The sequence below is a fragment of the Quercus robur genome, chromosome 4 (assembly GCF_932294415.1).
Source record: "Quercus robur chromosome 4, dhQueRobu3.1, whole genome shotgun sequence".
Classification (NCBI taxonomy): Eukaryota; Viridiplantae; Streptophyta; class Magnoliopsida; order Fagales; family Fagaceae; genus Quercus; species Quercus robur.
This window is the reverse complement of record NC_065537.1, coordinates 30,359,787-30,383,377: the sequence shown is the minus strand read 5'-3', so window position 1 is coordinate 30,383,377 and position 23,591 is coordinate 30,359,787. Positions and strand designations below refer to the sequence as shown.

Here is a 23,591-nt window from a genome sequence, read left to right as displayed (position 1 = left end):
ATGACTAAAATTTTCAGTATTAAATAAAAAATTTTAAAAATGATGAATGATTAAATTAAAGTTAAAATTTAGTTTGGAGTAAAATTTTAAAATATTTAAAACTTAGCAAATAGAGATTTACCCAAACTGAACTATACCTTTTTTTTTTTTTTTTTTTTTTTTTTTGGGAATAAACTGAACTATAGTTAGAATATAATTTTTAGATTCTCAAAAAAAGAGAAAGAAAAGAAAAAAAAAGAAGAAGTAATTTTTAGATTCTCTATATAAAAGGAAAAGAAAAAGGAATAGATGGTATAGCGGTGCACGCAGGGCACGTGCGAGAAAGTTTTGTGCCCTTTATAAATTATTTTATAGTCAGGAGTCCGGATGGGACCGAATCCATCTCTGTTCATCTTTATTCACTTTACTCTTTACGCCTGAATGTAATTGTATAGATCTATAGATCCAATAAATCCATATCTGCTTCTGTTCGATCTCCTTTGTTTTCATGAATCTTGTCTAGCTTGTATTTTCGATCTCCTTTGTTTTCGTGAATCCTATCTAACTTGTATTTTCACCAAAATCGGTCACAAAGTTGATTGCTTAGAATGGCAGAAGTTGCAGTCTTCGGAGCAATAACTCTAGTTGATAAGTTGTCACTGTGGCTCGTCGAAAGTTGGTTTGACTTCAAGCGTATTGAGATTGAAATTGAAGAGCTAAGAAAATGGTTGAATACTATAAAAGTTTACCTGGAGGACACAGAAGGAAGAGAAGATACCGAGGGTTTGAAGCTTCGATCGTATGTGCGGGATTTAGCCTTTGAAATTCAGGATGTAATTGAAGATCTCATGTATGAAGCTACTGAACGCCCCCGTCATCTTCGTCAGGCCATCAAATTTATTTATGCGAGCATGTTTTGTCCATCAAAGCGATTTTCCTCCCGAATGAAAGCGATCAAGTGCAAAATTAGAAGCATCGATGCACTTTGCATTTGTCCCCCCCACGTTCGTACGGTAAGATCAAGTTCCAATTTATTTTTGGGGGATGAACATCATGTGGGCATTGAGAAGCATATAAAGCCTCTTCTTAGTCTTGTTTGCCTTGAAGATTCAAGTGATAAGGTAATTTCAGTAATTGGAGATGCTGGCTCAGGTAAAACAACTCTTATTAGCGAAGTTTACCATATTTTGAATTCAAATTTTAATTGCAAAGCTTGGGTTTCCGTCTCACGCTCTTCTGATGGCTTGTTAGAGAAACTTTGTGAGGCACTGGAATTACCTCACAAAATAAATAAGTTGCGCTCTTGTTTACAACATAAAAGGTACCTCCTTGTTTTAGATGATATTTGGAATGAGAATGAGTGGAATTGGATTAAAAATGTGCTTCCTTCTAATAATACTGGTAGTAGAATAATCATCACCACACGTAAACGCAGTTTAGGTTCTTATTGTGCTAGTTCCAGTCATTATATCTATGATCTCAACCTTCATCCATTAACATGCGAAGAGGCTTGGGAGCTCTTTTGTGATAAGGCCTTCCAGGATGGTAAATGCCCGGATTTTTTGGTTGATTGGTCTGTGAAAATTGTAAAAAGATGTGAAGGATTGCCGCATGCAATTGTTACTATTGGAAAATTCTTGTCAAATAAGCAACAAAGCATGATGGAGTTTAGGAAGGTCCATGATTCCCTTCAATATGAACCAGATAATCCTTTTAGTCACTCTTTCTATAGAATTTTATGGCCAAGTTATTATCGTCTTCCGCCCAATCTCAAGTCTTGTTTCTTGTACTTTGGCCTTTTTCCTGAGGATTACTCTATCAAATGTGGAAGAATAATTCGCCTGTGGGTAGCTGAGGGATTCATTGAACAAAAACGAGGTAAAACTCTAGAGCAAGTGGCGTATGAGTACTTAGATGAGCTAATTCAAATGAGCTTGGTTCAAGTGAGCAGATGGGATTTAGATGGACAAGTAAGGAGTTGTCGAGTTTCTAATCTTGTAAGAGGGTTCATTCTTTCCGAGACTATGAAGGACAACTTCTTTACTGTTGTGAGCAGACAACACACCAGTTTGGGGGGTGAGAAGATCCGGCGCTTATCTCTCCACAATTGCTCCCCCTCTATATTACAAAGCAAGGACCTCTCTTATCTTCGTACATTTTCTCTGTTTGGGGGAGACAATCGAATTGAATCATTTCCCAGAAGTTTTTTCAGAAAGGTCAGGTTGTTGACAGTTTTAGATTTGGAAAATTCAGCCTTGCATCATTTTCCTGAAGAAGCTGTCAAACTCAACCTCCTAACGTACCTAAGTCTGAGGAATACAAAGATAGATTCAGTTCCAAAATCTATTAAGAAGCTTCAAAACTTAATCATTTTGGACCTTAAAGAAACTCTTGTCACCATTTTCCCAATGGAGATCGTTAAACTTCATAAGTTGCTCTTTTTGTTTGTTGGTGGCCGAGGCACATATCAGGCTGCTGTAGGGGCACAAGTGTCTTCAGGAATTGGGTGTTTGACAATGTTAGAGAAACTATCACTTATCAAGGCAAACAACAAGAACCAGAGCATTGTAAAAGAGTTAGGGAACTTGATTCATATGAGGGAACTTGGGATCACAGAACTCAAGGTTGAAGATGGAAAAAATTTGTGTGCATCCATTGAGAAGATGGAGCATCTTTGCTCTTTGTATGTGAACTCAGCAAGCAAGGAGGAGTATCTTGATTTGAATTATGTGACGAACTCTCCTCAACTGATTAATAGTCTAATTCTTGGAGGGAGGTTGGAGGAAATTCCAGCATGGATTGGTAAACTTAACAGTTTGTCTAAAATACAGCTCAAATGGTCAAAATTGCAGAGCAGCCCACTCGAGGCCCTTCAGGCTTTGCCTTCACTAAAGGAGCTTCATCTGTATGATGCTTACACTGGTACGGTGATGGAATTTAGTGCTGAATGCTTTTCAGAATTGAAGATGTTAGAAATTGAACAATGCAATAGGTTAAACAAGGTTGTGATTCAAGAACGAGCATTGCCTAAACTTCAAAAGCTGACAATAAAAAAATGTGATAGCTTGGTCATGGTGCACGTAACAAAGAATTTTCTCAGCCAGCTGGAGGAAGTGCTTGTTCCACAAGACCTTATTAGTATGATAAAAGGATGAGAGGCGTTGTCGTTGAAGCACCACTTTGGTATGGTTTCAATGAACAAAAATATTATTGTTATATTTCCATGTAGCATGCTGCCATGATTGCACATTCATTTTCTTGGATTGTTAAATCTCACATTTCTGTCAAATGAATTAGTAGTAGATATTTGGTTACACTAGTGGCACTACCAATAGTTAGTAGCTTGAAGGTTACGGTCCATTATTTCTAATATTCTGAATACTAAGGCAAGTACTGCATTGCATTAATATATTGAAGTTTGGCAGTGGGAAGCACATTCCATGCAACCATCTAGATTAAGATTTTCAAACATTCATGAAACTGCTCTATTCATTCTCCCCCCCCTGCCCCCCCCCCCCAAAAAAAAAGAAAAGAAAAGAAAAGAAAAGAAAACTGCTCCATAATTACAAAGCAGGCATGATTTGTCATCTATCTTGAATCTTGAGTTTACCAAGCTTGACTAGGAAGCAAATTCCACGCAATCTTTTAGATTAGCATTTTCAAACGAATCTTACTGCTTCATAATTTCAATATTGGATAGAAGTTCAGTATTTTGGGATGTTGTTGGTTGAATCTGTCAACCAATTTAGATGTGAAATTCTCCGATGTGTGTTGGGTCCAAATTACCTTACCTGCTTGCCGATCTTGTGACGTGGATTTTGAGGATATTTGATGCTAAATATTCTTAAAAATCAGCCTAAATAAGTTCTTTGGTGATTAAGTCCAAGACCCAGTTGATCTGGACAGGATTGGGGGATGCTTTGCTTGTAGTTTGTGATTAGGAAGTATTGGAATCCATGGGTCTCCCACACCTTACAGCCAATCCTATCATCAATTTTAAAGCAAGCTTCTTTAGTAGTGGGCCTTTATGTCCCACAATTGCTTTCCATATTTAGGATGGTGTTGGTTGTTTGAATCTGTATGCCAATTTAGAATTTCCCCGATGTGTGTAGGGTCCAAGTTACCTTGGCTGTTTGCTGATCTTGTGACAAGTGGATTTTGAGGACTTAAAAGGTACATTCCAAGTATATACATTTGAACATTTTTACTTATGGTTTTTTCTTCTCCAATTATCTTCCATATGGCAAAACTCCAATCCTCCCACTACTTTAGATTTACACATGGAAATCCCAAGGTTTGAGGTATAAAGGCTCTTTGTCACCTGCCCTAACCCACCAGAAATCTAAAAGCAACCTGTTCAATTTTGAGCATATAGATTTTTGAAAATTGATAGAGGACATAATATAAATTAGTGAGGCTACTACTATTCCCTGGACTTCACTATGAATCTTTTCCACTACACTTCAATAAAAGTGTGGCTGCTTGACTTGTTGTGACTTGAGGGAAGGCCAAGGGTTTAAGATAGGAGCATATCTCTGTGGTTTTGAGGAATTAGCATTTTTGCTAAAAATCACATTAAATTTCTTGGCATTAACAGAATGACTCAAACTCAATGATATTTGAAATTTCTCTATGTATTATATGATACCTATTGCTTTTTTTTTTTTTTTTTTCCCTGCCTTAGCAAAGATTATAAGGTCATGAAAATTAAATGATTTAGATTGCAACAAAGCCCCTCCCAGGAGAAAAAGATAAAAGATAGAACTAACCCTAATAGCTAGGGAGTAGGGAACTCAGGTAGTATTTGGTTGGGGTGATGTTAAGAGGGATGGAAATGGGGAGGAGAAAATAGGGGGGAATTTTGGGTGGGGCGGCTTGTTTGGTTGGGAGAAGGAAGGGGTGGGGATATTGGTGGGGCCCAGTTGTTTTCTCCTCGAGCCCACCAAATCCCATCTCCCAAATTTGGGGAGAAGATGGGGGGAGGAGTGGGTAGATTTAAAATTACCCATTTACACCTACTCCTCCCTCCACTATTTGAAAATTTGTTTTATTTAGTAGGGGCACAAAAGTAAATTTATACCATTACAAATTCTATCTCCTCACTTTTCCATCCTCCCAACCAAATATACATGAGGGAAAACTAAATCTTTTATATTTCCCCATTTTTCCACCCCCCAACCAAACAGAGCCTAAGAATTTTTATCATTTAAATTGGAGAGAGAGAGAGAGAGAGAGAGAGGCAGCCAACTGATGACCAGGCTTGATTCTCAATCAGGTTATCTATCTCTCTGTATGTTTTCTATCTGAATAACCTTTGGGAGCCAATAATGTTGGGGAGGATTATAATGGGATTTGAATGTGGTAAAATTGGGCAGTGACTTTAACAGCCATGTATTACACAGCAGAAGTTGACATTTTTTTTTCTTTTTCTTTTTGATAAGTAATGCAAAAATATTATTAATAATAAAAAAAGTGCCAAACAGAGTAAATTGGGGATGTACTACGGGGGCACAAATCAGGAACCAAAATACAACGATCAAGAAAAACAGGAAAAGAAGGACAAGAAAAATGAGAAAAGACCACGCTCCAATACAAATGTTGACATTATATTCTAGTAAGAAGTCTTTTATTAGAACCTAACTTCCAAATCCATTATGGTTTATAATATTGACTGTGCACAGTAGGATTAAAGCTGGTATAAATCAACATTTGTTTTGAATTTAAAAACATAATTTGTAGCCTAGAAATCCAACCCAAACAACTTAATATTTGTGAAATCTCATAAGTTTTTGTTGTTGTTTAGGGTTTCAAAGGTTCACCTAATTAGGACTGGCTTGCTGCAGAATACAGTCCGACAACACTGACTTCAACTCCTCATAACTCGATTTAGAAGTTGAATATTGACACTGAATTTGTGGTATAGTTGGTTAACATATTGAAGCTTAAATCTGGAAAATCTTTGGATTTTTATAATTCTTTTGGTATGTTAAATTTGGGGTAGATGTGGGCTGATGTGCTGTGACAATCACTTTAGAATACATGGCTTTTGGACCCTTTAACTGTTGGTGAGAATTGCCTTGGCAGTATAGTGTATACTGAGACTTAGAAAATAGATAAACTTTTAGAGAAGTATGTTTGAACTGGGGCAGCGGATTGGAACAAAATAATTTAAATTTAATTCAAGTTACCTAGAGGGGGTGATGATACCATGATATGGCAATTGAATCGTAGTGGTGTTTTTGATGTGTGCTCTTTCTATTTTTCATTCCTAGCAGCCCCATTGGTGTCTTTTCCTTGGAAGAGCATTTGGTGTGTTAAGGTACCTAAAAGGGTGGATTTCTTCTTATGGACAGCTGCTAGGGGCGGGATTCTTACTATAGACAACCTCGTTAAGAAGAATTTACCTCTTGTTAATTGGTGCTGCCTTTGTCGATGTGAAGAGGAAACTGTGGATCACTTATTGATCCATTGTAAGTATGCTCATACCTTGTGGAGTGAAGTCCTTTGTTTGTTTGGGGTTCAGTGGATGATGCCGAAGAATATTGTTTCTCTTCTCTCTACATGGTGGAATTGGTTGGGGAGTCACACTTCAAATATGTGGAATATGGTTCCAGCGTGTCTTATGTGGTTAATTTGGAAGGAGAGCAATGCTCGAACTTTTGAGGAAACTGAGAGACTTGTTGATTGTGTGAAGTCTTTGCTACTTAGGATTTTGGTTGAGTGGTCCCGTATTTGGGGGTTTACGCATTGTCATTCTTTGTTTGAATTCCTTAATTCTGTTAGTCTTTCTTTTTGATTGGTTTGTATTCTTTTCAGTGCAGTGAGTTTACTATCGTAAATTCATTGTACTTTTATTATCAATAAAGTTTGTTATTACCTATCAAAAAAAAAAAAAAAAAAGAGTTTAAGTTATTATGTTAGATTTTGAGTTCAATATATGTTTTTTTTTTTTTATAAGTAATAAAATTGTATAAATCATAAAAATCGAGTCACCCAAGTATACAGGAAATATACTGGGGTAAACAATCAATTACAAAACTTACATAAATCTAGTAAATCAACAATAGAAAATAAAGAAAGGTTCCCCCAGCTAACAACCAATCCAATAAGGTTCTAAAAAAGAATAACTTGAGATCAGGCATATAATTCTCAGTTTCTTCAAAACTCCTACTATTCCTTTCCCTCCAAATGCACCACATTAAGCAATGGGGGATAATCATCCATATATGACTATTCCAATGACAACCAAACCGACATTGCCAACAAGCTAAAAGCTCAACAAGAAAACAACAGATTTTGGCATCACCCGCCAAACTCCAAACGAACTCAATATCATGGACTAAAATTCTGAAGCAATAGAGCAATGTAGCAAAAGGTGATCAACAGATTCACCATTACATGTGCACATATAACACCAATTTGTAATCCTTATCTTCCTCAATCTTAAGTTGTCAATTGTCAAAATATTACCCAAAGTAGCAGTCCATAAGAAAAAGGCTACTCTCAACGGGGCCTTTGATCTCCAAATGATTTTCCAAGGGAAAGATTGCTTATTGGTGCTTCGAGGGACACCCAGAAGTTGGTAAAAAGTACCAAACTTGAAGCCCTTTTTCTGATTTGGTTTCCAACACATCTTATCCTTCCCAATCTCCTTTAATAACTATACCATAAATGATATCCATGAAGGTCATCAAAGAATGCAATTCCCAGTCTTGAATGGCACATACAAAGTGTAGATCCTAGTGAAGAACTCCATTATTGAATTTCATTAAATCCACCACACTGGCATCCTTATTACAACAAATCCTAAATAACAATAACTCAGGATAGAAAACAACGAGAGAACTCTCCCCACACCATCAGTCTTGCCAAAATTTCACCCATGTTCCATCCCCAACTTCATATAGATAATGTGGCTTGACACAGAAGGCCAACCTTGTCTAATAGTTCTCTATAGACTAACTCCATAAGGGTCAAAAAATGGGTTAGTGCACTCCCTCCCCCCCCCCCCCCCCCCCCCCCCCCCAATTCACTACCATACTTTACTTCTATCACTCTTCTCCATAAGGCATCCCTCTCAAGACCATAACGCTACTACCATTTCCCTAACAAGGCTTCATTAAAAAGTCACAATCTTCTAATACCCAAGCCACTTAAAGAAAGAGGAGTACAAACATCTGTCCATTTAACTAGATGATGTTTAGTCTCTTCCCCCCATACAACCCCATGAAAATTTCTGCTGCAATTTTTCAATACAATTAGCAACATCAACAGGAATAGGAAATAAAGAGAGGAAATAGGTAGGCAAGCACGATAGAGTACTCTTAATTAAAGTGACACTACCGCCCATAGATAAAATATAAACGTTTCCATCCCGCAAGTCTCCTTTCCATCTTTTCTAAAATTGGATTCCATATTGTCTTGTATTTGAATTTAGCACCCAAAGGAAGACCCAAATATTTCATAGGAGGCAGACCTTGCTTACATCCTAGCACGTCCACCAATGGTAGGATATTTGAAACCTCTCCCACAAGAACCAACTCTTATTTACCCGGATTCATTTTTAAACCTGAAACTGCCTCAAACCAGATGAGTACCATACAAAGAAGAATAAGCTGATCAAGATCAACATCTCAGAGAATGAGAGTATCGTTAGCAAAGAGGAGATGGGACAATACCAAAGAATGCTCCTCTACATTGCCCACACTGAAACCTGAGGTATGTCCCTCAATGACAGTTTTATCCAACATTCTACCAGGAGTACCCTTAACAATAACAAATAACAGAGGAGACTCTGAATGGCCTTGTTTCAATCCCTTGGAGCTTCCAAAAAAATCAAAGGGAGAACCATTAATCAAGATGGAGAATCGAACAGTAGATAAGCCCACTACCTCCACTTAAAAAAAAAAAAAAAAAAAAAAAAAAAAAAAAAAAAAACACAGCGCTCTAATAAAAGAATGAGAAAGTTCTTGTTCACATGATCAAAAGCCTTCTCTACATCCAATTTACATAGCACCCCTAGTTGACCTGACTTCAATCTACTATCTAAACATTTGTTAGCAATCAAGACAGAATCAAGAATCTGCCTCTCCAACACAAGCATTCTAAGATGTTGATATGATAATCTCCAAGAACTACACAATTGAATAGCCAAAACTTTAGCAATAATTTTATAGATCCCCCCAACCAAACTAATAGGTCAAAAGTCCCTCACTTCCACTCCATCAATTTTTTTGGGATGAGGGTGATGAAGGTAGCATTCAGGCTTTTCTCAAACTGACCTTTATCAGATTAATACCGTAACACCTCCAGAAGATTAGTTTTCAGTATATCTCAGCAAAACTGAAAGAAGACATAGGAAAACCATAGGGGATTTATCTCCATTAAAGCCCCTTAAAACCTCAGGAATTTCTGCTTCCTCAAAGGGCCTTTCCAACCATACTACCTTCTCCCTAGAAAGCCTAGGGAACTCTAGAACATCTGGGAAGGATCTAGAGACTTGCTGCTATGTGATACATTTGGTAATGCTATCCTGATTAGATGTCAAGGCCCCAACTGTTATTTCTGCGATTAGAATTTGCCATGCGGTGGAAGAACTTTGTATTAGAATCCCCTTCCCTCAAATTCAGCACCCTTGACTTCTGTCTCCAACTGATTTCTTCTAACAGTGTAGTCTTTTCAATTTCAGCCTGAAGCTATTCCTTTCCTAAATTTTCCTCACCCGATAAAGGGTATCTTTTTGCTTTAACATCCAAGGCGTTCAACTCATTCCACAATTTTTGTTTCTTAGCTGTGACATTACCAAACTCCACCTTATTTCATTGTTTTAAATCCAATTTTAGCGCCTTTAACTTCATGGTAAAAATATAACTAGGTGTCCCTTGAAAACAATAAGTCTCCCAGACTCCCACCAAGATTTCACCTTTTCCATGAAACCCTCTGCTTTCAACCACGTGTTTTCAAAACCAAAAGGTTGATGCCCTTTTTGTTGATTCCTTCCTTCTAAAAGAATAGGAAAGTGATCAGATAAAACTATAGATAACCTTCTTTGAGAGATGTAAGGGAAGTAAACATCCCAATGATGAGAAAAAAGGAATTGATCTAATCTAGAGCTTGAAGAAGAAGTAGACCAAGTGTAAAGGCCACCCTCCAAAGGAGTGTCTAAAAGACCATGATAAGAAATGAAATCAGAGAAATTATGCATAACTTGAGTGAAGTTCTCAGCTCCTAATCACCCTTAAGGAAAACAGACTACATTAAAATCTCCACCCATGACCCATGGCAAGCTCCACCAACTAAAAATGCCTGCCAATTCCTCCCACATTAAATACCGCATACTAAGTTTGGACCATAAACACTGGGAAGAACCTATTCAAGCTGATCACCTACATTTTTAAATCTACAGTACACTCAGTACTAACCCACAGCTTCCTCCACTTTTTCTACCACCCTACGATCCCACATAATCAAAATACCACCTGAGGCACAATCAGAGCCCAAATATAACCAATCTACATAATGACAACTCCAAATACTTTTAACCAAACCTCTTGTAATCCACTCCAACTTGCCTGTAAACAAACAATATCAACTTTCCATGCGCGCAACAACTTTCTAATTTGGCTCCTTTTATCTGCCTCATTCAAGCTTCTCACATTCCATGATAAAATCTTCAAATTCATTGAGAAACAATAAGAGCCCTATCCCTACTAGTTCCCCGATGCTTTGTCAATGATTCACAATAATTGATGGAACTGAATAAAGCCCTCAGCTCCCGAATCCCTTTACCCCCTGATTTTGACCCTTGTTTCTGTTTCTTAGCTTCATCTGCCCTCTCCTGTATCATATGTTCACCAGCCAACAAAAAAATTGTTGTTTGAACCTCTAAACCCTTAAGAGATGTCCCCAAAAAACCATTAAAGCTCTGAAATTGACTTTGAAACCATTCAGAAGAATGCTCATTAGTTATCTCAGCTTCTAAATCTTCTGACCTGTTAAAAAAGCTATCTGTGTCACCTATCGAAAAAAAAGAAAAAGAAAAGCTATCTGTGTCCCCTACTGGCTTAGAGAAGGCCAAAGGCTCAACATTTAAAGGCTCCAAAAGCTCTTTGGCTGACTGAGTAGCCTCGTTATCTATAGCATACTCTTCAGAGAAGGTATCTGAAACAGAGTCGTCCACGGTAACTTTGTCCGATACTTGCTGACCTTTTATTAACTCCGAGCTACTCCCTGGCATCAAGGACAAAGGTTCCGTCTCATTAGAGTTGATGACCGAACCTGGTGGGAGAGAAATTTGGAGCGATATGGGTATTGGTGTTGGTGAGTAGAGTTGGGTTTAGCTTTTAGATTAAAAAAAAGAGTGTATAATTATGTTTGGGCTTCCAAACCAAATTTGCTTTCCGAAGACCAAAACCCTATTTCAGCCCATAACACTTGCTAAAGCCCATCCAGACCCATTTCTATTCACAAATGCACATCCAGAATAGTACCGGTTTGACTATTGGAATTTATTGTTGGAACAGCTAATCTCACCCCAAAATTTTCTGTTTCCTTCCCGGTTTCCATTGATTTCCCAATAATCAATTCCTGTGAATTATGCGACATAACTCCTCGGGTTTTTAAAACATAGATTTTGTAAGGTTGAATTTATCAACCATGTGTTGGCTTTATTCCATGACAAATTTGCTTGTAATATAGCACTTAGAAACCTTGTATTTAGGTGGGAATCATGTAAGGGTAGTGTGTGAGAGAGTGTGAAGAAATGCTCAAGACAGTGCAGTGAAGCAGAGACTCGCGGCTAGGACTCGCGGGTGGCTCGCGGCTTGCAAGCTGCCAAAAGTTGCTCACGTTTAGAGCATGCAGGGGAGCTGAACAGTCACGCCACCTGGAGCACTACACGACAAAAATCCAGACTGGCCATTAAGTTAGCTCGCGACTTGAACTCGCGACTCAGTCAAGTCGCGAGGTCAAGTCACTAGCCAGCCCTGTTTTTGGAAAAACTGACTCTTCGCATTCCATTCTCACACCAGTATAAATACCCCTCATTCCCACAAAATATGTGTGGCTATTCAGAAAGAAAAACCCTAAGAGAGGTTTCTTCAAAACACCCACCCAATTAGAGAGAGCTACTCATTCTTAGAGAGAAATTTTTGTAGTCTCTTCTCATTCCCTCTCTCATTGTCATACCTATTGAGAGGAGATTTCTATCCAAACACTACCCACACCCATTTAGAGTGTTGAGTATTTTTGGAGTTTTGGGAAGTATTGGAAGATGCCAAGGATGGCGGATGCTATGGTCTAGTAGCGGAATCCGGTAAGCTAGAAAAGAAAAAGGTTCGGCGCAACCTCGTTGGAGCAAGAAGCTTGGAGGGCTTAGGTACTTCGGGTAGATTAGGCTTGGAGGGTCTATTGCTGTTCATGTATCCCAACTACATTTTCTAGTGGATTATTGACCGCTTGAAGGGCGGCGGAGAGGTTTTACGCCGAGGGCTTCGGTTTCCTCTTCGATAACACATCGTGTGTTGTCCTTGTGTTTGCATCTCTCTTCCCTTTATCTTTGCCTTTTATTTTCTGCTATGGATGTGATTTATAATTGGCTTAGATTGATTTCCAATTCTGTTTATAGCTTATGTTAAGTTTCCGCACATTAGTTGTTTGACATAAAGCTTGAATTGGTTAAGTTGTAATTTGGGGGTCTAAACGTTCAAAGGTGTTTATACACGTTTTTGAACTTTCAGATTTCTTATTAGGCATGCTGACATTATGGAAATTCTTATCGGAACTTTGCTGGCTTCCAACTACTGCCTCAGCATACGTATGGTAGCCTTCACCTTGGAAATTTTCACATCAGTTTGTTCAGGTATATTCCGATGGGCTGTTGTCAATGAACCTGAAGCAATGATCTTTCTAAGATGGAGACCAAAACCCCTCCAACCGCTACCTGATTTCCCTTCCGGTAAAATGATGGAACCTTTCCTCCACCTATTCAACAACTCAGAAATCAATAGGAAAGAGCCATGAGCGTTTGAACCTCGTTGGAGTATGAAGGCTTTTTCCTTCTCTCAAATTGATCTAACAAACGTATCCACGCTCTGAAGAGAGATTAATACCCCAATGTTGGCTAACAAATGCTTGGCAGATTCTGTCTAGAAAAATCGAGCATAAGGAATCACGACCTCTTTCAATGATCTGCAACAAAAAATAAGACCCTCCTTCATCGTCAGAGAATTCAAAAGATTTAGATTTGATAAAGAAAAAAGCTGAGCCACCCATAGCAAAAGAAAACACAAATAATGCAAGAAAAGAAAAAAAAATATATGACTAATTTAAGGTAGCCAGGCCTCGTTTATGACTCAAAACCCTATGGATTCACATGTAGCTTATTGGCTAGACCTTGACATGTAAGTAATTTCTTGGTCATAAATATATATACATATACATATATATATATATATATATTTTTTTTTTACTTAGGATTTTCCTTATCTATCTATTGTCTTCGATCCTTATATATGTGATGTTGTCAATTCTTTAGATATGAGCATATAGGCATTTCTTTGAGCTCTTGAGACAAGGAAGTAAGGTCTTTCTAGTGGTTAACATAAGTTACTACTGTATCTTAAGCTTCCGAGGTAAGTAACATTTGTGAAGTGCTCTGATTTTTTTTTTTTTTTTTTTTTTTTGTGGTAACTTTTCTACTACTCAATTTTGATTTGAGAAACCCAATGTAGTATTTTTTTAGCTTTGGAGTTTGTCAAATTATGCTTAACGAATGTCTTTCAATGGTAATCATTATTTGTGAACTACCATTCTGATATGATATCTGGTCATGCTTTCTGTGCCAAACACTTTGTTGCTTCATTTGCTAAAAAATTTCCTCAATGACATAGGCAATATAGTTTTTGGATGAAATGCCCATATGACTTTCTTTTCATTTTGATATATAAATTTGAATTATTTTGATATTTTAACTTGAACTAAGGGTGAGTTTGGTTCAGCTTTTTGAAGTTGGGCTTTTTGAAAAAGTTGAGTTTTTAAAAAGTGCATAATGAAAAAGTGCTTCTTCAAAAAGCTAAGTGTTTGGTAAAAGCTGTTAAAATATTCAAAATATTTTCAAAATGTTTGGTAAAAGCTATGCGAATATGTTCAAAATATTTAGACTCTGTTTTGATTATGTATGCTAGGAATATGATTTATGGTTTATCTAAGAAGGATTTATATTTAAATTTGATTGACTGTGTAATCTAGAGGATTTTGAGGATATTTTATGCTAATTCTTCCTAAAAATGAGTCCAAATAACTTCTATATTCCATTGGATTGGACTTGTAGTGATTTAGTCCTAGACCTGGTTGATTTAGACAGGATTTGGGAATGCTTTGGTTGTAGTTTGGGAAGGATTGGTATCCATAGGTCTTCCCACACCTTACAGCCAATCACATCACCAATTTGCAAGAAAATGTTGGTCTTTACCTCCCAGAATTACTTTTCACTGCCATGAGCTCTTAGAGGGTACTTTAGTTGCCCTGAAGGATGTGCCGCTCAAGTATTTACATTTGAGCAGTTTCACCCATGGTTGGTCTTCCCAATTAGCATCTTATAGCTCACCATTGCCATTAGTGCTTTGTTTGTATCTTCCATTCAGCAAAACCTCACTCATGGTTTGTCTTCCCTAATTAGCATGCTATAGCTCACCTCTGCCATCAGTGCTTTGTTTGTATCTTCCATTCTGCAAATACCCAAGCCTCCCACTACTTTAGATTTACACAAGGAAATCACAAGACTTGAGGATATACAGGCTTTTTGTCCCCTGCCCACCTGCACGAAAAATCTCAAAACAACCAATTCTTTTTAGAGCTACTGGAGTTTTGTAAATTGTGAGAAGACATAATATATATTGGGGGGCCTACTGCTACTGGCCTTATTTGACAATCCCTTGCTCTTTGGGATAGTACTTGTCCCTTCGATCCTTGGATTTGACTTTTTTTTTTTTTTTTTTTTTGATAAGTAACATAAAAATCTTATTAAAAAGAACACAGCCCAGTACATAGGAAATGTACTAAAGAGGCAAAAACATCAAGAAACCAAATTACAATGATCAAGCAAAACAGGAAGGGAAAGACAAGAAAAAGATGGTAAAACTAAACACCATTCGAGAAGAGTAAAAAAGAAAAAAGACTTAAAGTCAAGAATGGACCGTTTGCATCCCTCAAAACTTCTATCATTCCGCTCCCGCTAGATACACCAATCAAATAGTGCGGCACAATCCTCCATATAGCTATATTGTGATGTTGCCTGAAATTGCATGACCAACAATCCAACAAATCCCCTACCCTTTGCGGCATCACCCAACAAATACCAAACAAGCAAAAGACCATACTCCACATCTCATATGCTATAGGACAATAAAGGAGGAGATGATCTACAGATTTCCCACACCTTTTGCACATATAATGCCACTCAAGAACAACAAAATGCCTCTTCCAAAGATTATTTGTAGTTAGAATCTTGCCTAAAGCGGCAATTCAAGAGAAAAAAGCTACCCGAGGAGGAACTTTCGATTGCCACACCATTTTCCATGGGAAAGAAAGGACAGTAGAAGGGGATAGAGAATGATAATACCCACTCACCTCGAAACCTCGATCGCTGGCTGGCTTCCAATAAAGTTTGTCAGAACCAACACCCTGCACCTTTGTGGAATAGATCAAAACCATAAACGAATCTAAAGATTGTGACTCTTGATCATTCACTAAACGACGAAACTGTAAGCCCCAAAATATTCTCCCATTTGCGTAGCACATAACCTCAGAGACCGAAGCATCCCTTGTCCTACTAATATTATATAAATCTAGAAACGCCTCCTTAAGAGGACGATCCCTACACCACGCATCATCCCAAAACTTCACTCAAGTACCATCACCCACATCATACCGAAGGAACTTGGAAAAATTCAACCAGCCACTTCTAATGAACTTCCACATGCAAACACCATATGCCCCAGACACAGATTTTGTACACCAACCACCCCACTCATTTCCATACTTCGCCCCCAATGACCTTTCTCCAAAGGGCATCATTTTCCAAACCATAACGCCACAACCATTTTCCTAATAAGGCAGATTTAAACCTTCTCAAACACCGAATGCCTAACCCTCCATTATTCACTGGCCTACATACCTTAGACCAATTTACTAAATGAAGTTTACGTTCATCACCAATACCAACCCAAAGAAAATCTCTCTGTAATTTCTTCATCTGCTTAGCCACCTTAGCTGGAATAGGGAGAAAAGAAAGAAAATAAGTAGGTAAGCTAGAAAGAGTACTCTTATAAGGGTAACCTTACCCCCCTTAGATAAATACAACCTCTTCCATCCGGTTAGCCTTCGCTCTTTCTTCTTCAAAATATGATTCCAAATCGTCTTATCTTAAAAGGTAGCACCCAATGGAAGACTTAAATATTTCAGCGGAAGAGGAGACTCCCTACAACCCAAAATCTCCACTAATTCATGTAGATTAGGCACATCCCCAACTGGAACCAATTCGGACTTTCCTAAATTAATTTTTAACCCTAGCACCTCCTCAGATTTGGAGAGAATCCCACACAGAACTATTATATGATTGATGTCAGCATCACAGAAAACAAGGGTATCATCTGCAACCAACAAATGAGACACTGTCATCAAGGAACCAGTCGCATTCCTAACTGTGAAGCCCAAAATCTATCCTGCTGCAGTAGCTGCAACCAACATACAGCTCAAGGCCTCCATGACAATATCAAAGAGAAAATGGGATAAAGGATCACCTTAGCCGAAATCCTTTAGAACTCCCAATAAAATTAGATGGGGAACCATTGATCAAAATGGAGAATTTAACAGTTGATATACAACACCTAATCCACCTTCTCCACTTTTTAGAAAATTCACACTGTTGTAACAAAAATATGAGAAACTCCCAATTCACATGGTCGTACGCTTTCTCAATATCTAGTTTGCACAACACCCTCGAAACCCCTGCTTTCAATCTACTGTCTAAACACTCAGAAGCAATAAGGACAGAATCTAAAATCTGTCGACCTTTCACAAAGGCATTCTGAGAATCTTAAATAAGACCGTGTGCCACCCTTTGAATTTGATTGGCTAACACCTTAGCAATAATCTTGTACAACCCTCCCACCAAACTAATAGGCCGAAAGTCCTTGACATCCACAGCATCATTTTTCTTAGGAATGAGTGCAAGAAAAGTAGCATTAAAGCTCTTTTCAAACACAGCATGGGCATGACAATTATGAAACACATTCATAATATCTGTTTTCACCACGCTCCAACAAGACTAAAAAATGCCATTGTAAAACCATCCGTACCTGGTGCTTTATTACCTTTGAAATCATGGACCACTTCAAATACTTCATCCTCATCAAAAGGTCTATCCAACCAAGTAGCATCTTCCTCAGAAATTCTAGGAAAAACAACCTCATCCAAAAGAGGTTTGTGGACCTCATTCTCCGAGTATAACTTTCTATAGAAATGCGTATTGCACCCCTCAATGATCCCCAGATCTGTAGATAACTCCCCATCCACCATAAGCCTATCGATAGTATTACATCTTCTGTGGGAATTTGCAATATGATGAAAAAAATTTGTGTTCCTGTCTCCCTCTTTAAGAAAGAGAGCCCTAGATTTCTGCCTCCAGCAAATTTCTTTCAACAAAGTTGTTTTTTCTAACTCTCCACAAATTCGTTCCTTTTCCATACTTTCCTTTGCTGTAAGAACACGATCATCCTCGATAACTTCCAACACATTAAAATCCTTCCACAAATTCTGCACCCTAAGTCCTACATTACCGAACCCCTCCACATTCCATCTCTTCAAATCCAATTTCAACATCTTTAGTTTGTTTGCCAAAGTATAACTAGGAGTTCCATGGAAATCATAGGACTCTCACCATGAACACACCTTTTCCACAATGCCCTCATCCTTTAGCCGCATGTTCTCAAACCTAAAAGGTTTTTTGTCTCCTTGTAAATTCCCACCCTCAAGTAGAATTGGAAAATGATCCAATAGCAACCCAGATAGTCGGCATTGACAAATGGATGAAAATTTCTCCTCCCAATCCGCTGACAAAAGAAATCTGTCCAATCTAGATCTTGAAGTAACCTCTCTAGAATTAGACCAAGTGAAATTCCCCCAAGCAACGGCAGATCAATAAGGCTTTGCTCTGAAATAAAAGCTGAAAACCGATGCATAGCTGTAGTGAAATTTGCAGAACCAGAATGTTCAAAAAGAAACCGCACCACATTAAAATCACCTCCCACACACCAAGGCACATCCCACCAACTACATAAGCCAGATAACTCCTCCCATAAAAAACTTCTGTCTCTATCACAATTGGGTCCATAAACACTAATGAATGCCCAAACAAAATGATCCACCACATTTTTGAATTTAAATACCTGAGAAACGACCTACTGCTTCCTCCACCTTATCCACAACTTTGTTGTCCCACATCAATAACACCCGACCTGAAGCACCTACAGAGCCTAGGTAGAGCCAATCCACATGTTGACCTCCCCACAAACTACAAATGACAACTCTATTAATTAACTCCAACTTAGTTTCTTGCTGACAAACAATATCTGCTTTCCAATTTCGGATCAAATTTCTAACCCGTAGCCGCTAATCCTACTCATTCAAACCTCTCACATTCCATGAAACAATTCTCAAATTCATTGATGCACTACTATAGCCCGATCCCTACTAGCACTCCTGCTCGTTTTTGACACATTCTCGTCGCCTCAAGAACTCATGAAACTCTTTAATTCACGATGCCCTTTGTAACCAGCCTTAACCATCTTTCTCTGAGAAGCTACATCAAGCATCCGCTTTTTTCTTCGAGCCTCTAAAGCCAAGAGCAAACCTGTAATTTGTTCTTCGAAATCCTCTAGAGAGGTCCCAACAGATTTCTGGAAAGCTTTAATTCTATTAGTTACCCATTGTGACAACTTGGTGTTATCTACATCTACCGTACACCCTATATCCTCAACTAGAGGAATCTCTGTAACCACTGAATTATCCATCGCCAAAGGTGCCACTACTAATGATTTACCTAAATGTTCCCAATTCAACAACCCCTCATTAGAGTCCCAAGCCTCACCCTCCGACCCTATCTCAGAGGCAAAAGAGCCCACAACACCATCACGCTCAGAAGCCCAACTAGTAATTTGTCCCTTGTTAATAAGAGAAGCCATACTTGGATTAACTACACCCTCCAATGCAGGCTGATCCGACACAGACTCAGGAGAACGATACGTGGAAAGTGGAATAACTATTTTCCTTCCATCCTGAAGTTCAATCATCCAATCTTTGGAATTACCCCATGTTTTGCTCAAATCTTCAACATAATCACTAATTCTAGGACCAAAATCGTGTGGTGTTTCGGTGAAAATCGGTTCTGTTTTCTTCGATCTCTTTGCATGCTGAGATGACACTACCAAATTAGTCTCAATTTTCCCCTCTTCCGACCCCATTCCTACTGCGTCACTCGTCGGATTGCTAATACCCACCTTTTGTGTGTAGAGTGGCGGCTGATCTGGCAGCTTGCTTGAGAGCACTGGAGGAAGCCCAATAGCTGTGTCACATGCAGTGAAAGGAGGAGACACCAAAGACCTAGACCTAAGAACCACCTGATTAGGCACGGAAAGAGAAGTGCCAGCTATTGCAGTGTTATCACAAGCGAGAAGCGTAGACCTGATTCCCGAATTGTGACAACCTGAGACACTCGGCTGAGATGAAGCCACACTCGACAGTACAGCAGTGTTGCAGGTGAAAGAGGAGAGCACTTTCAAAGACGCAACCCTAGGTAACCGTCTCACTGTATCGTTAGAGACTGAGACACTTGGCTGGGTTTCACTTATCTATTGCAAACTCAAAAGTTTTTGATTCAATGAAAACAAATGTAGAACCTCCCATAATGGAATCAAAAAAGGGAAGGCTGAGGTATTTTGAGCGAAAAGTTGCTTTTCTGGAGTTAAGATAGGAGCAAATCTCCATGGCTTTTGAGGAATTGACATTTTTTCAAAAAATCACATTCATTTGGGATAAACAGAATGACTCAATGATAATTGAAATTTTTCTGTGCATTATTTGGTAGCTATAACTTGGTTTCGTTGTCTTAGCAAAGATTAGAGGATCGTTGGGGAATTTTAATGACTTACACTGTTGGAAGGCCCATCCCAGAAAAGAAAAAAGGGAGTGACCTTAAAATGTAGGGAGTTGGGAACAAGGGATTTTATCATGTTAATTGAATAGGCCAGGAGCCTTGTAGGTGTTGTAGCTTAACTGGTTGGTACCTCCTGTCTCTAACAGAGACATGCAGGGTACAAATCCTCTCTCGCTCATTGTAACTATCAAATTAAAAAAAAAAAAAAAAAAATCATGTTAATTGAATAGAAGAGTAACAATTTTTTTTTTTTTGGGGGGGGAGGGGGTGGTGTAGACGCTGCCAACCATTTACCAAGCTTGATTCTCAATCAGTTATTCACTTATCTATCTCTGTGTCTTCTTTATCTGAATGGCATTTCAGAGCCAATAATGAGTTATAACATCAAAATCTAATGCAAGCGTGATTAAAATTTTAAGTAATAGTGGCTTAGGATTTAGATTGGAAAGATACTAGGTATTGATAACATGTTAAGCTTTTCGTGAAGCCGTGTCAAACTTGTGAGATAAGATTGATAAAATCCAATGTGATAAATTTGTATGTTTTGAATGTCAGATAACCAGCTTTAGGTTGGACGGTAGAGAGTACTTTGCATGGTGGCATTGAATTGTCATATGAATTCATAAAGCTAGCTTGAATTCGACTTATATTTGGATTTGATCTGTTGGTATAGAATATTAATTTTCTACATTAGGATTTGCTAGAGAACCTTAATAAGTGGTCCAGTAATTATAGACTCTTATGATGAGATCATTACATGGTGAGAATTACTCTATCAGGTATTATACCAATGATGTTAGGGAGGATTATAATGGGATTTAAATGTGGTAAATTAGCAGACAGTAACTCTTAAATCCATGCATTGCACAGTGGAAGTAAATAAATAGAAATAATTATTTGTGTATAACTGTTTTGATATGATATTTGTTCATGCTTCTGAGGCAAACACCTTGTTGTATATACTTAAATGTTAGAAATGCCCATATAATTTGTTTTTCGTCCCAATATTTTAACTTGAACTACGATGCTATGTGAATATGTTCGGAATGTTTAAACTTTGTTTTTGATTATGTATGCTAGCAAAATGATTTACCATTTATTTAAGAAATGGTTATTCATATTTAAATTTAAAACTTGGTTGAGTGTGGAGTCCAATCCTGTCCGTAGGTTAATAATCTAAAAAGCACGGATACTCCATTTTTGTTGTGTACCTGTATCGGATACCTATAGGATACCTTTATGTGTGTCCCAACTGTTATTTGTTAAGTTTTGATTCGTCCTTGATACACTCGTGATACGACTTGGAAATGGTTGTAACCCAACCCCCCGGCCACCGCCGCCGGAAGGCGATAGTGAAAGAGAGCCAAATTTGGGAGGTTTTTTTTATCTATATTTTTTATATGTTGGTTTCACTATAACACCTTTTTAGTTATCTTTTATTTACTCTTTTGAATCTAGTTTGTATTCTTGACATCATTTAATGGCCATAGATTCACTTTATTATCCATTATTGTTCTTAAATTGATATATGCTTAACAGTATATATATATATATATATTTAATAATTAATTACTACACATATTCCCGCTGTATTGGATCTTAGTTTTTCAGAAATCATTGTATCCCGTATCCTGTATCGTACCATACCTGTGCTGCTTAGGTAATAATATATGGGTGTGCTGCTTAGGTAATAATATATGGGAATTATCCACCCGTGGGACTGTACATGTGATTTTTGTGGCAATTGTCTGACTGATTGTTTGATTGCCCATATATATATATAGTTTAGTTTGTCAATCTGACCTTGATATTAAAAGATAATTATTTTGCAAGTGAGGCTATGTTTGGTTTGACAGAAATTGACTTCTAGAAAATATTTTCCGCATTTGTGGGTGTTTGGGGTGACTGAAAATGTTGATTAACCGGAAATTGTCTTTCGGTTGACCATAAAATTAAGGCATCTTTGGTGGAAAATTATTTATGCTTTCATTTACCGTAAAAAAACATTTTCTTCCTCACCCAAAACTCATCAACTGAACCTCCACCTCCCACCCCCCACTACTGTCCCCGGTCTTCGGTCACCAACCACCACTGTCGGCTGCTGCAGATCACAATTTTTTTAATCTAAAATTGTCATATTTTTATTATATATGTGCTTGGGAGATGAGAAAATGTGAGAAGGTAGTAGAAAATATGTTTTCCATATCATTTTTAAGAATACAATCAAACAATTGAAAATATTTTCCAGAGCATTTCCCTTGTTGCAACCAAACAGTTGAAAATATTTTTTGTCGAATCAAACACAAGTAATTCATGTGTTCGCTGTTTGAAAGAAATTATCATGTTTGTCCTTATAATACATTAATTTAGTAGATATGTTTTCAAATTTCTGTTATAAAAAGAAGAAAAAAAATACTACTGTTAGCTTGGCTTGTCCTGTTGGGTAATATGTATTTTGTTACTGAGTTGTCGAGCTCACCCCTTCCTATTCTAATATTTCAGATTTGGCTTTAAAGCTCTAACGGAAGAATTGACGTAAGCATCTATTCATGGAGTTGCAGAGGCTGGTTATCAGCTATATATGTAATGCTTGGATTTTTTCATTGCATTTGGAGACCTTTTGTCATTAGAGATTTCAATGATGTTATTTTCTTTATGGAATTGCTAAGGGTACTTGAATGGTAGAGTTTTTATTGTGGAGATATTTGGACCTGGATTCATAAAAGGTTTAACTTTGCTTTATATACTTATGTGTTGGAATAGTTTTGTGCAAGCATTTATTTGTTAGTTTTAGGTCAAATACTTATGCCCATAAGTCCATAGTGATGGATTTGTGTAGCTTTAGAGCCTTGTCTTTACAAGAGGCTTTCCGTTTGAATCACTAGATTGTCAATGTCCTGCAATTGTTCATCCATTCTACCATGTAGTTTTAGTTTTCTGTTTGAGAATGAAAGAAAGTTGTGATGGATGGGGAGTGGCAATGATGGAATAATATGGACAGCATGTTGTGGTGGTGGAGAAACATTGGGAAAGGTGAGGAAGACTTTGGACCCAAATGGGTGGTAAGATCCTCACTGAGGAGAGAGGAAGGGTGTATTGTGAAGGGATATGTTTCAAGTTGTGAAACCTCTACAGCTAGGGAACTTTTGCCTTTATGTTAGTGACTTCATGAATATTTGCTATAAACTTTCATTAATAACCATTATGTGTATTGGATATAGCTCTCGCTTAAAACATCATTTTGAAACAAACATACGCATTACTCAAGTGAGCAGGCAGAGAAATTCCTAGCCCAACATTGTAGTTCTTTGAAAATGCTTATTAAAATTCTATCCTCTCTGCGTTACCGGGCGCCTGTCTATTATTGGAAGAAATTAGTAAGACAATTATGGGTCCTGGT

The 23,591-nt window shown here is 37.8% G+C and overlaps 1 protein-coding gene across 1 annotated transcript; it reads left to right on the top strand.

The window, feature by feature from the left end:
* The first annotated feature begins 360 nt into the window (after nucleotides 1–360).
* Nucleotides 361–22,896, top strand: LOC126721123 (disease resistance protein RPM1-like). The gene is made up of 2 exons (XM_050424152.1): nucleotides 361–3,162; nucleotides 22,694–22,896. The coding sequence occupies exon 1, from the start codon at nucleotides 588–590 to the stop codon at nucleotides 3,132–3,134; it is 2,547 nt and encodes an 848-aa protein (XP_050280109.1). The 5' UTR covers nucleotides 361–587; the 3' UTR covers nucleotides 3,135–3,162; nucleotides 22,694–22,896.
* Nucleotides 22,897–23,591: the final 695 nt, after the last annotated feature.

Bases quoted from the DNA above. Each gene is read 5' to 3' on its own strand.
- LOC126721123 (XM_050424152.1), top strand. From the start codon at position 588: ATGGCAGAAGTTGCAGTCTTCGGAGCAATAACTCTAGTTGATAAGTTG.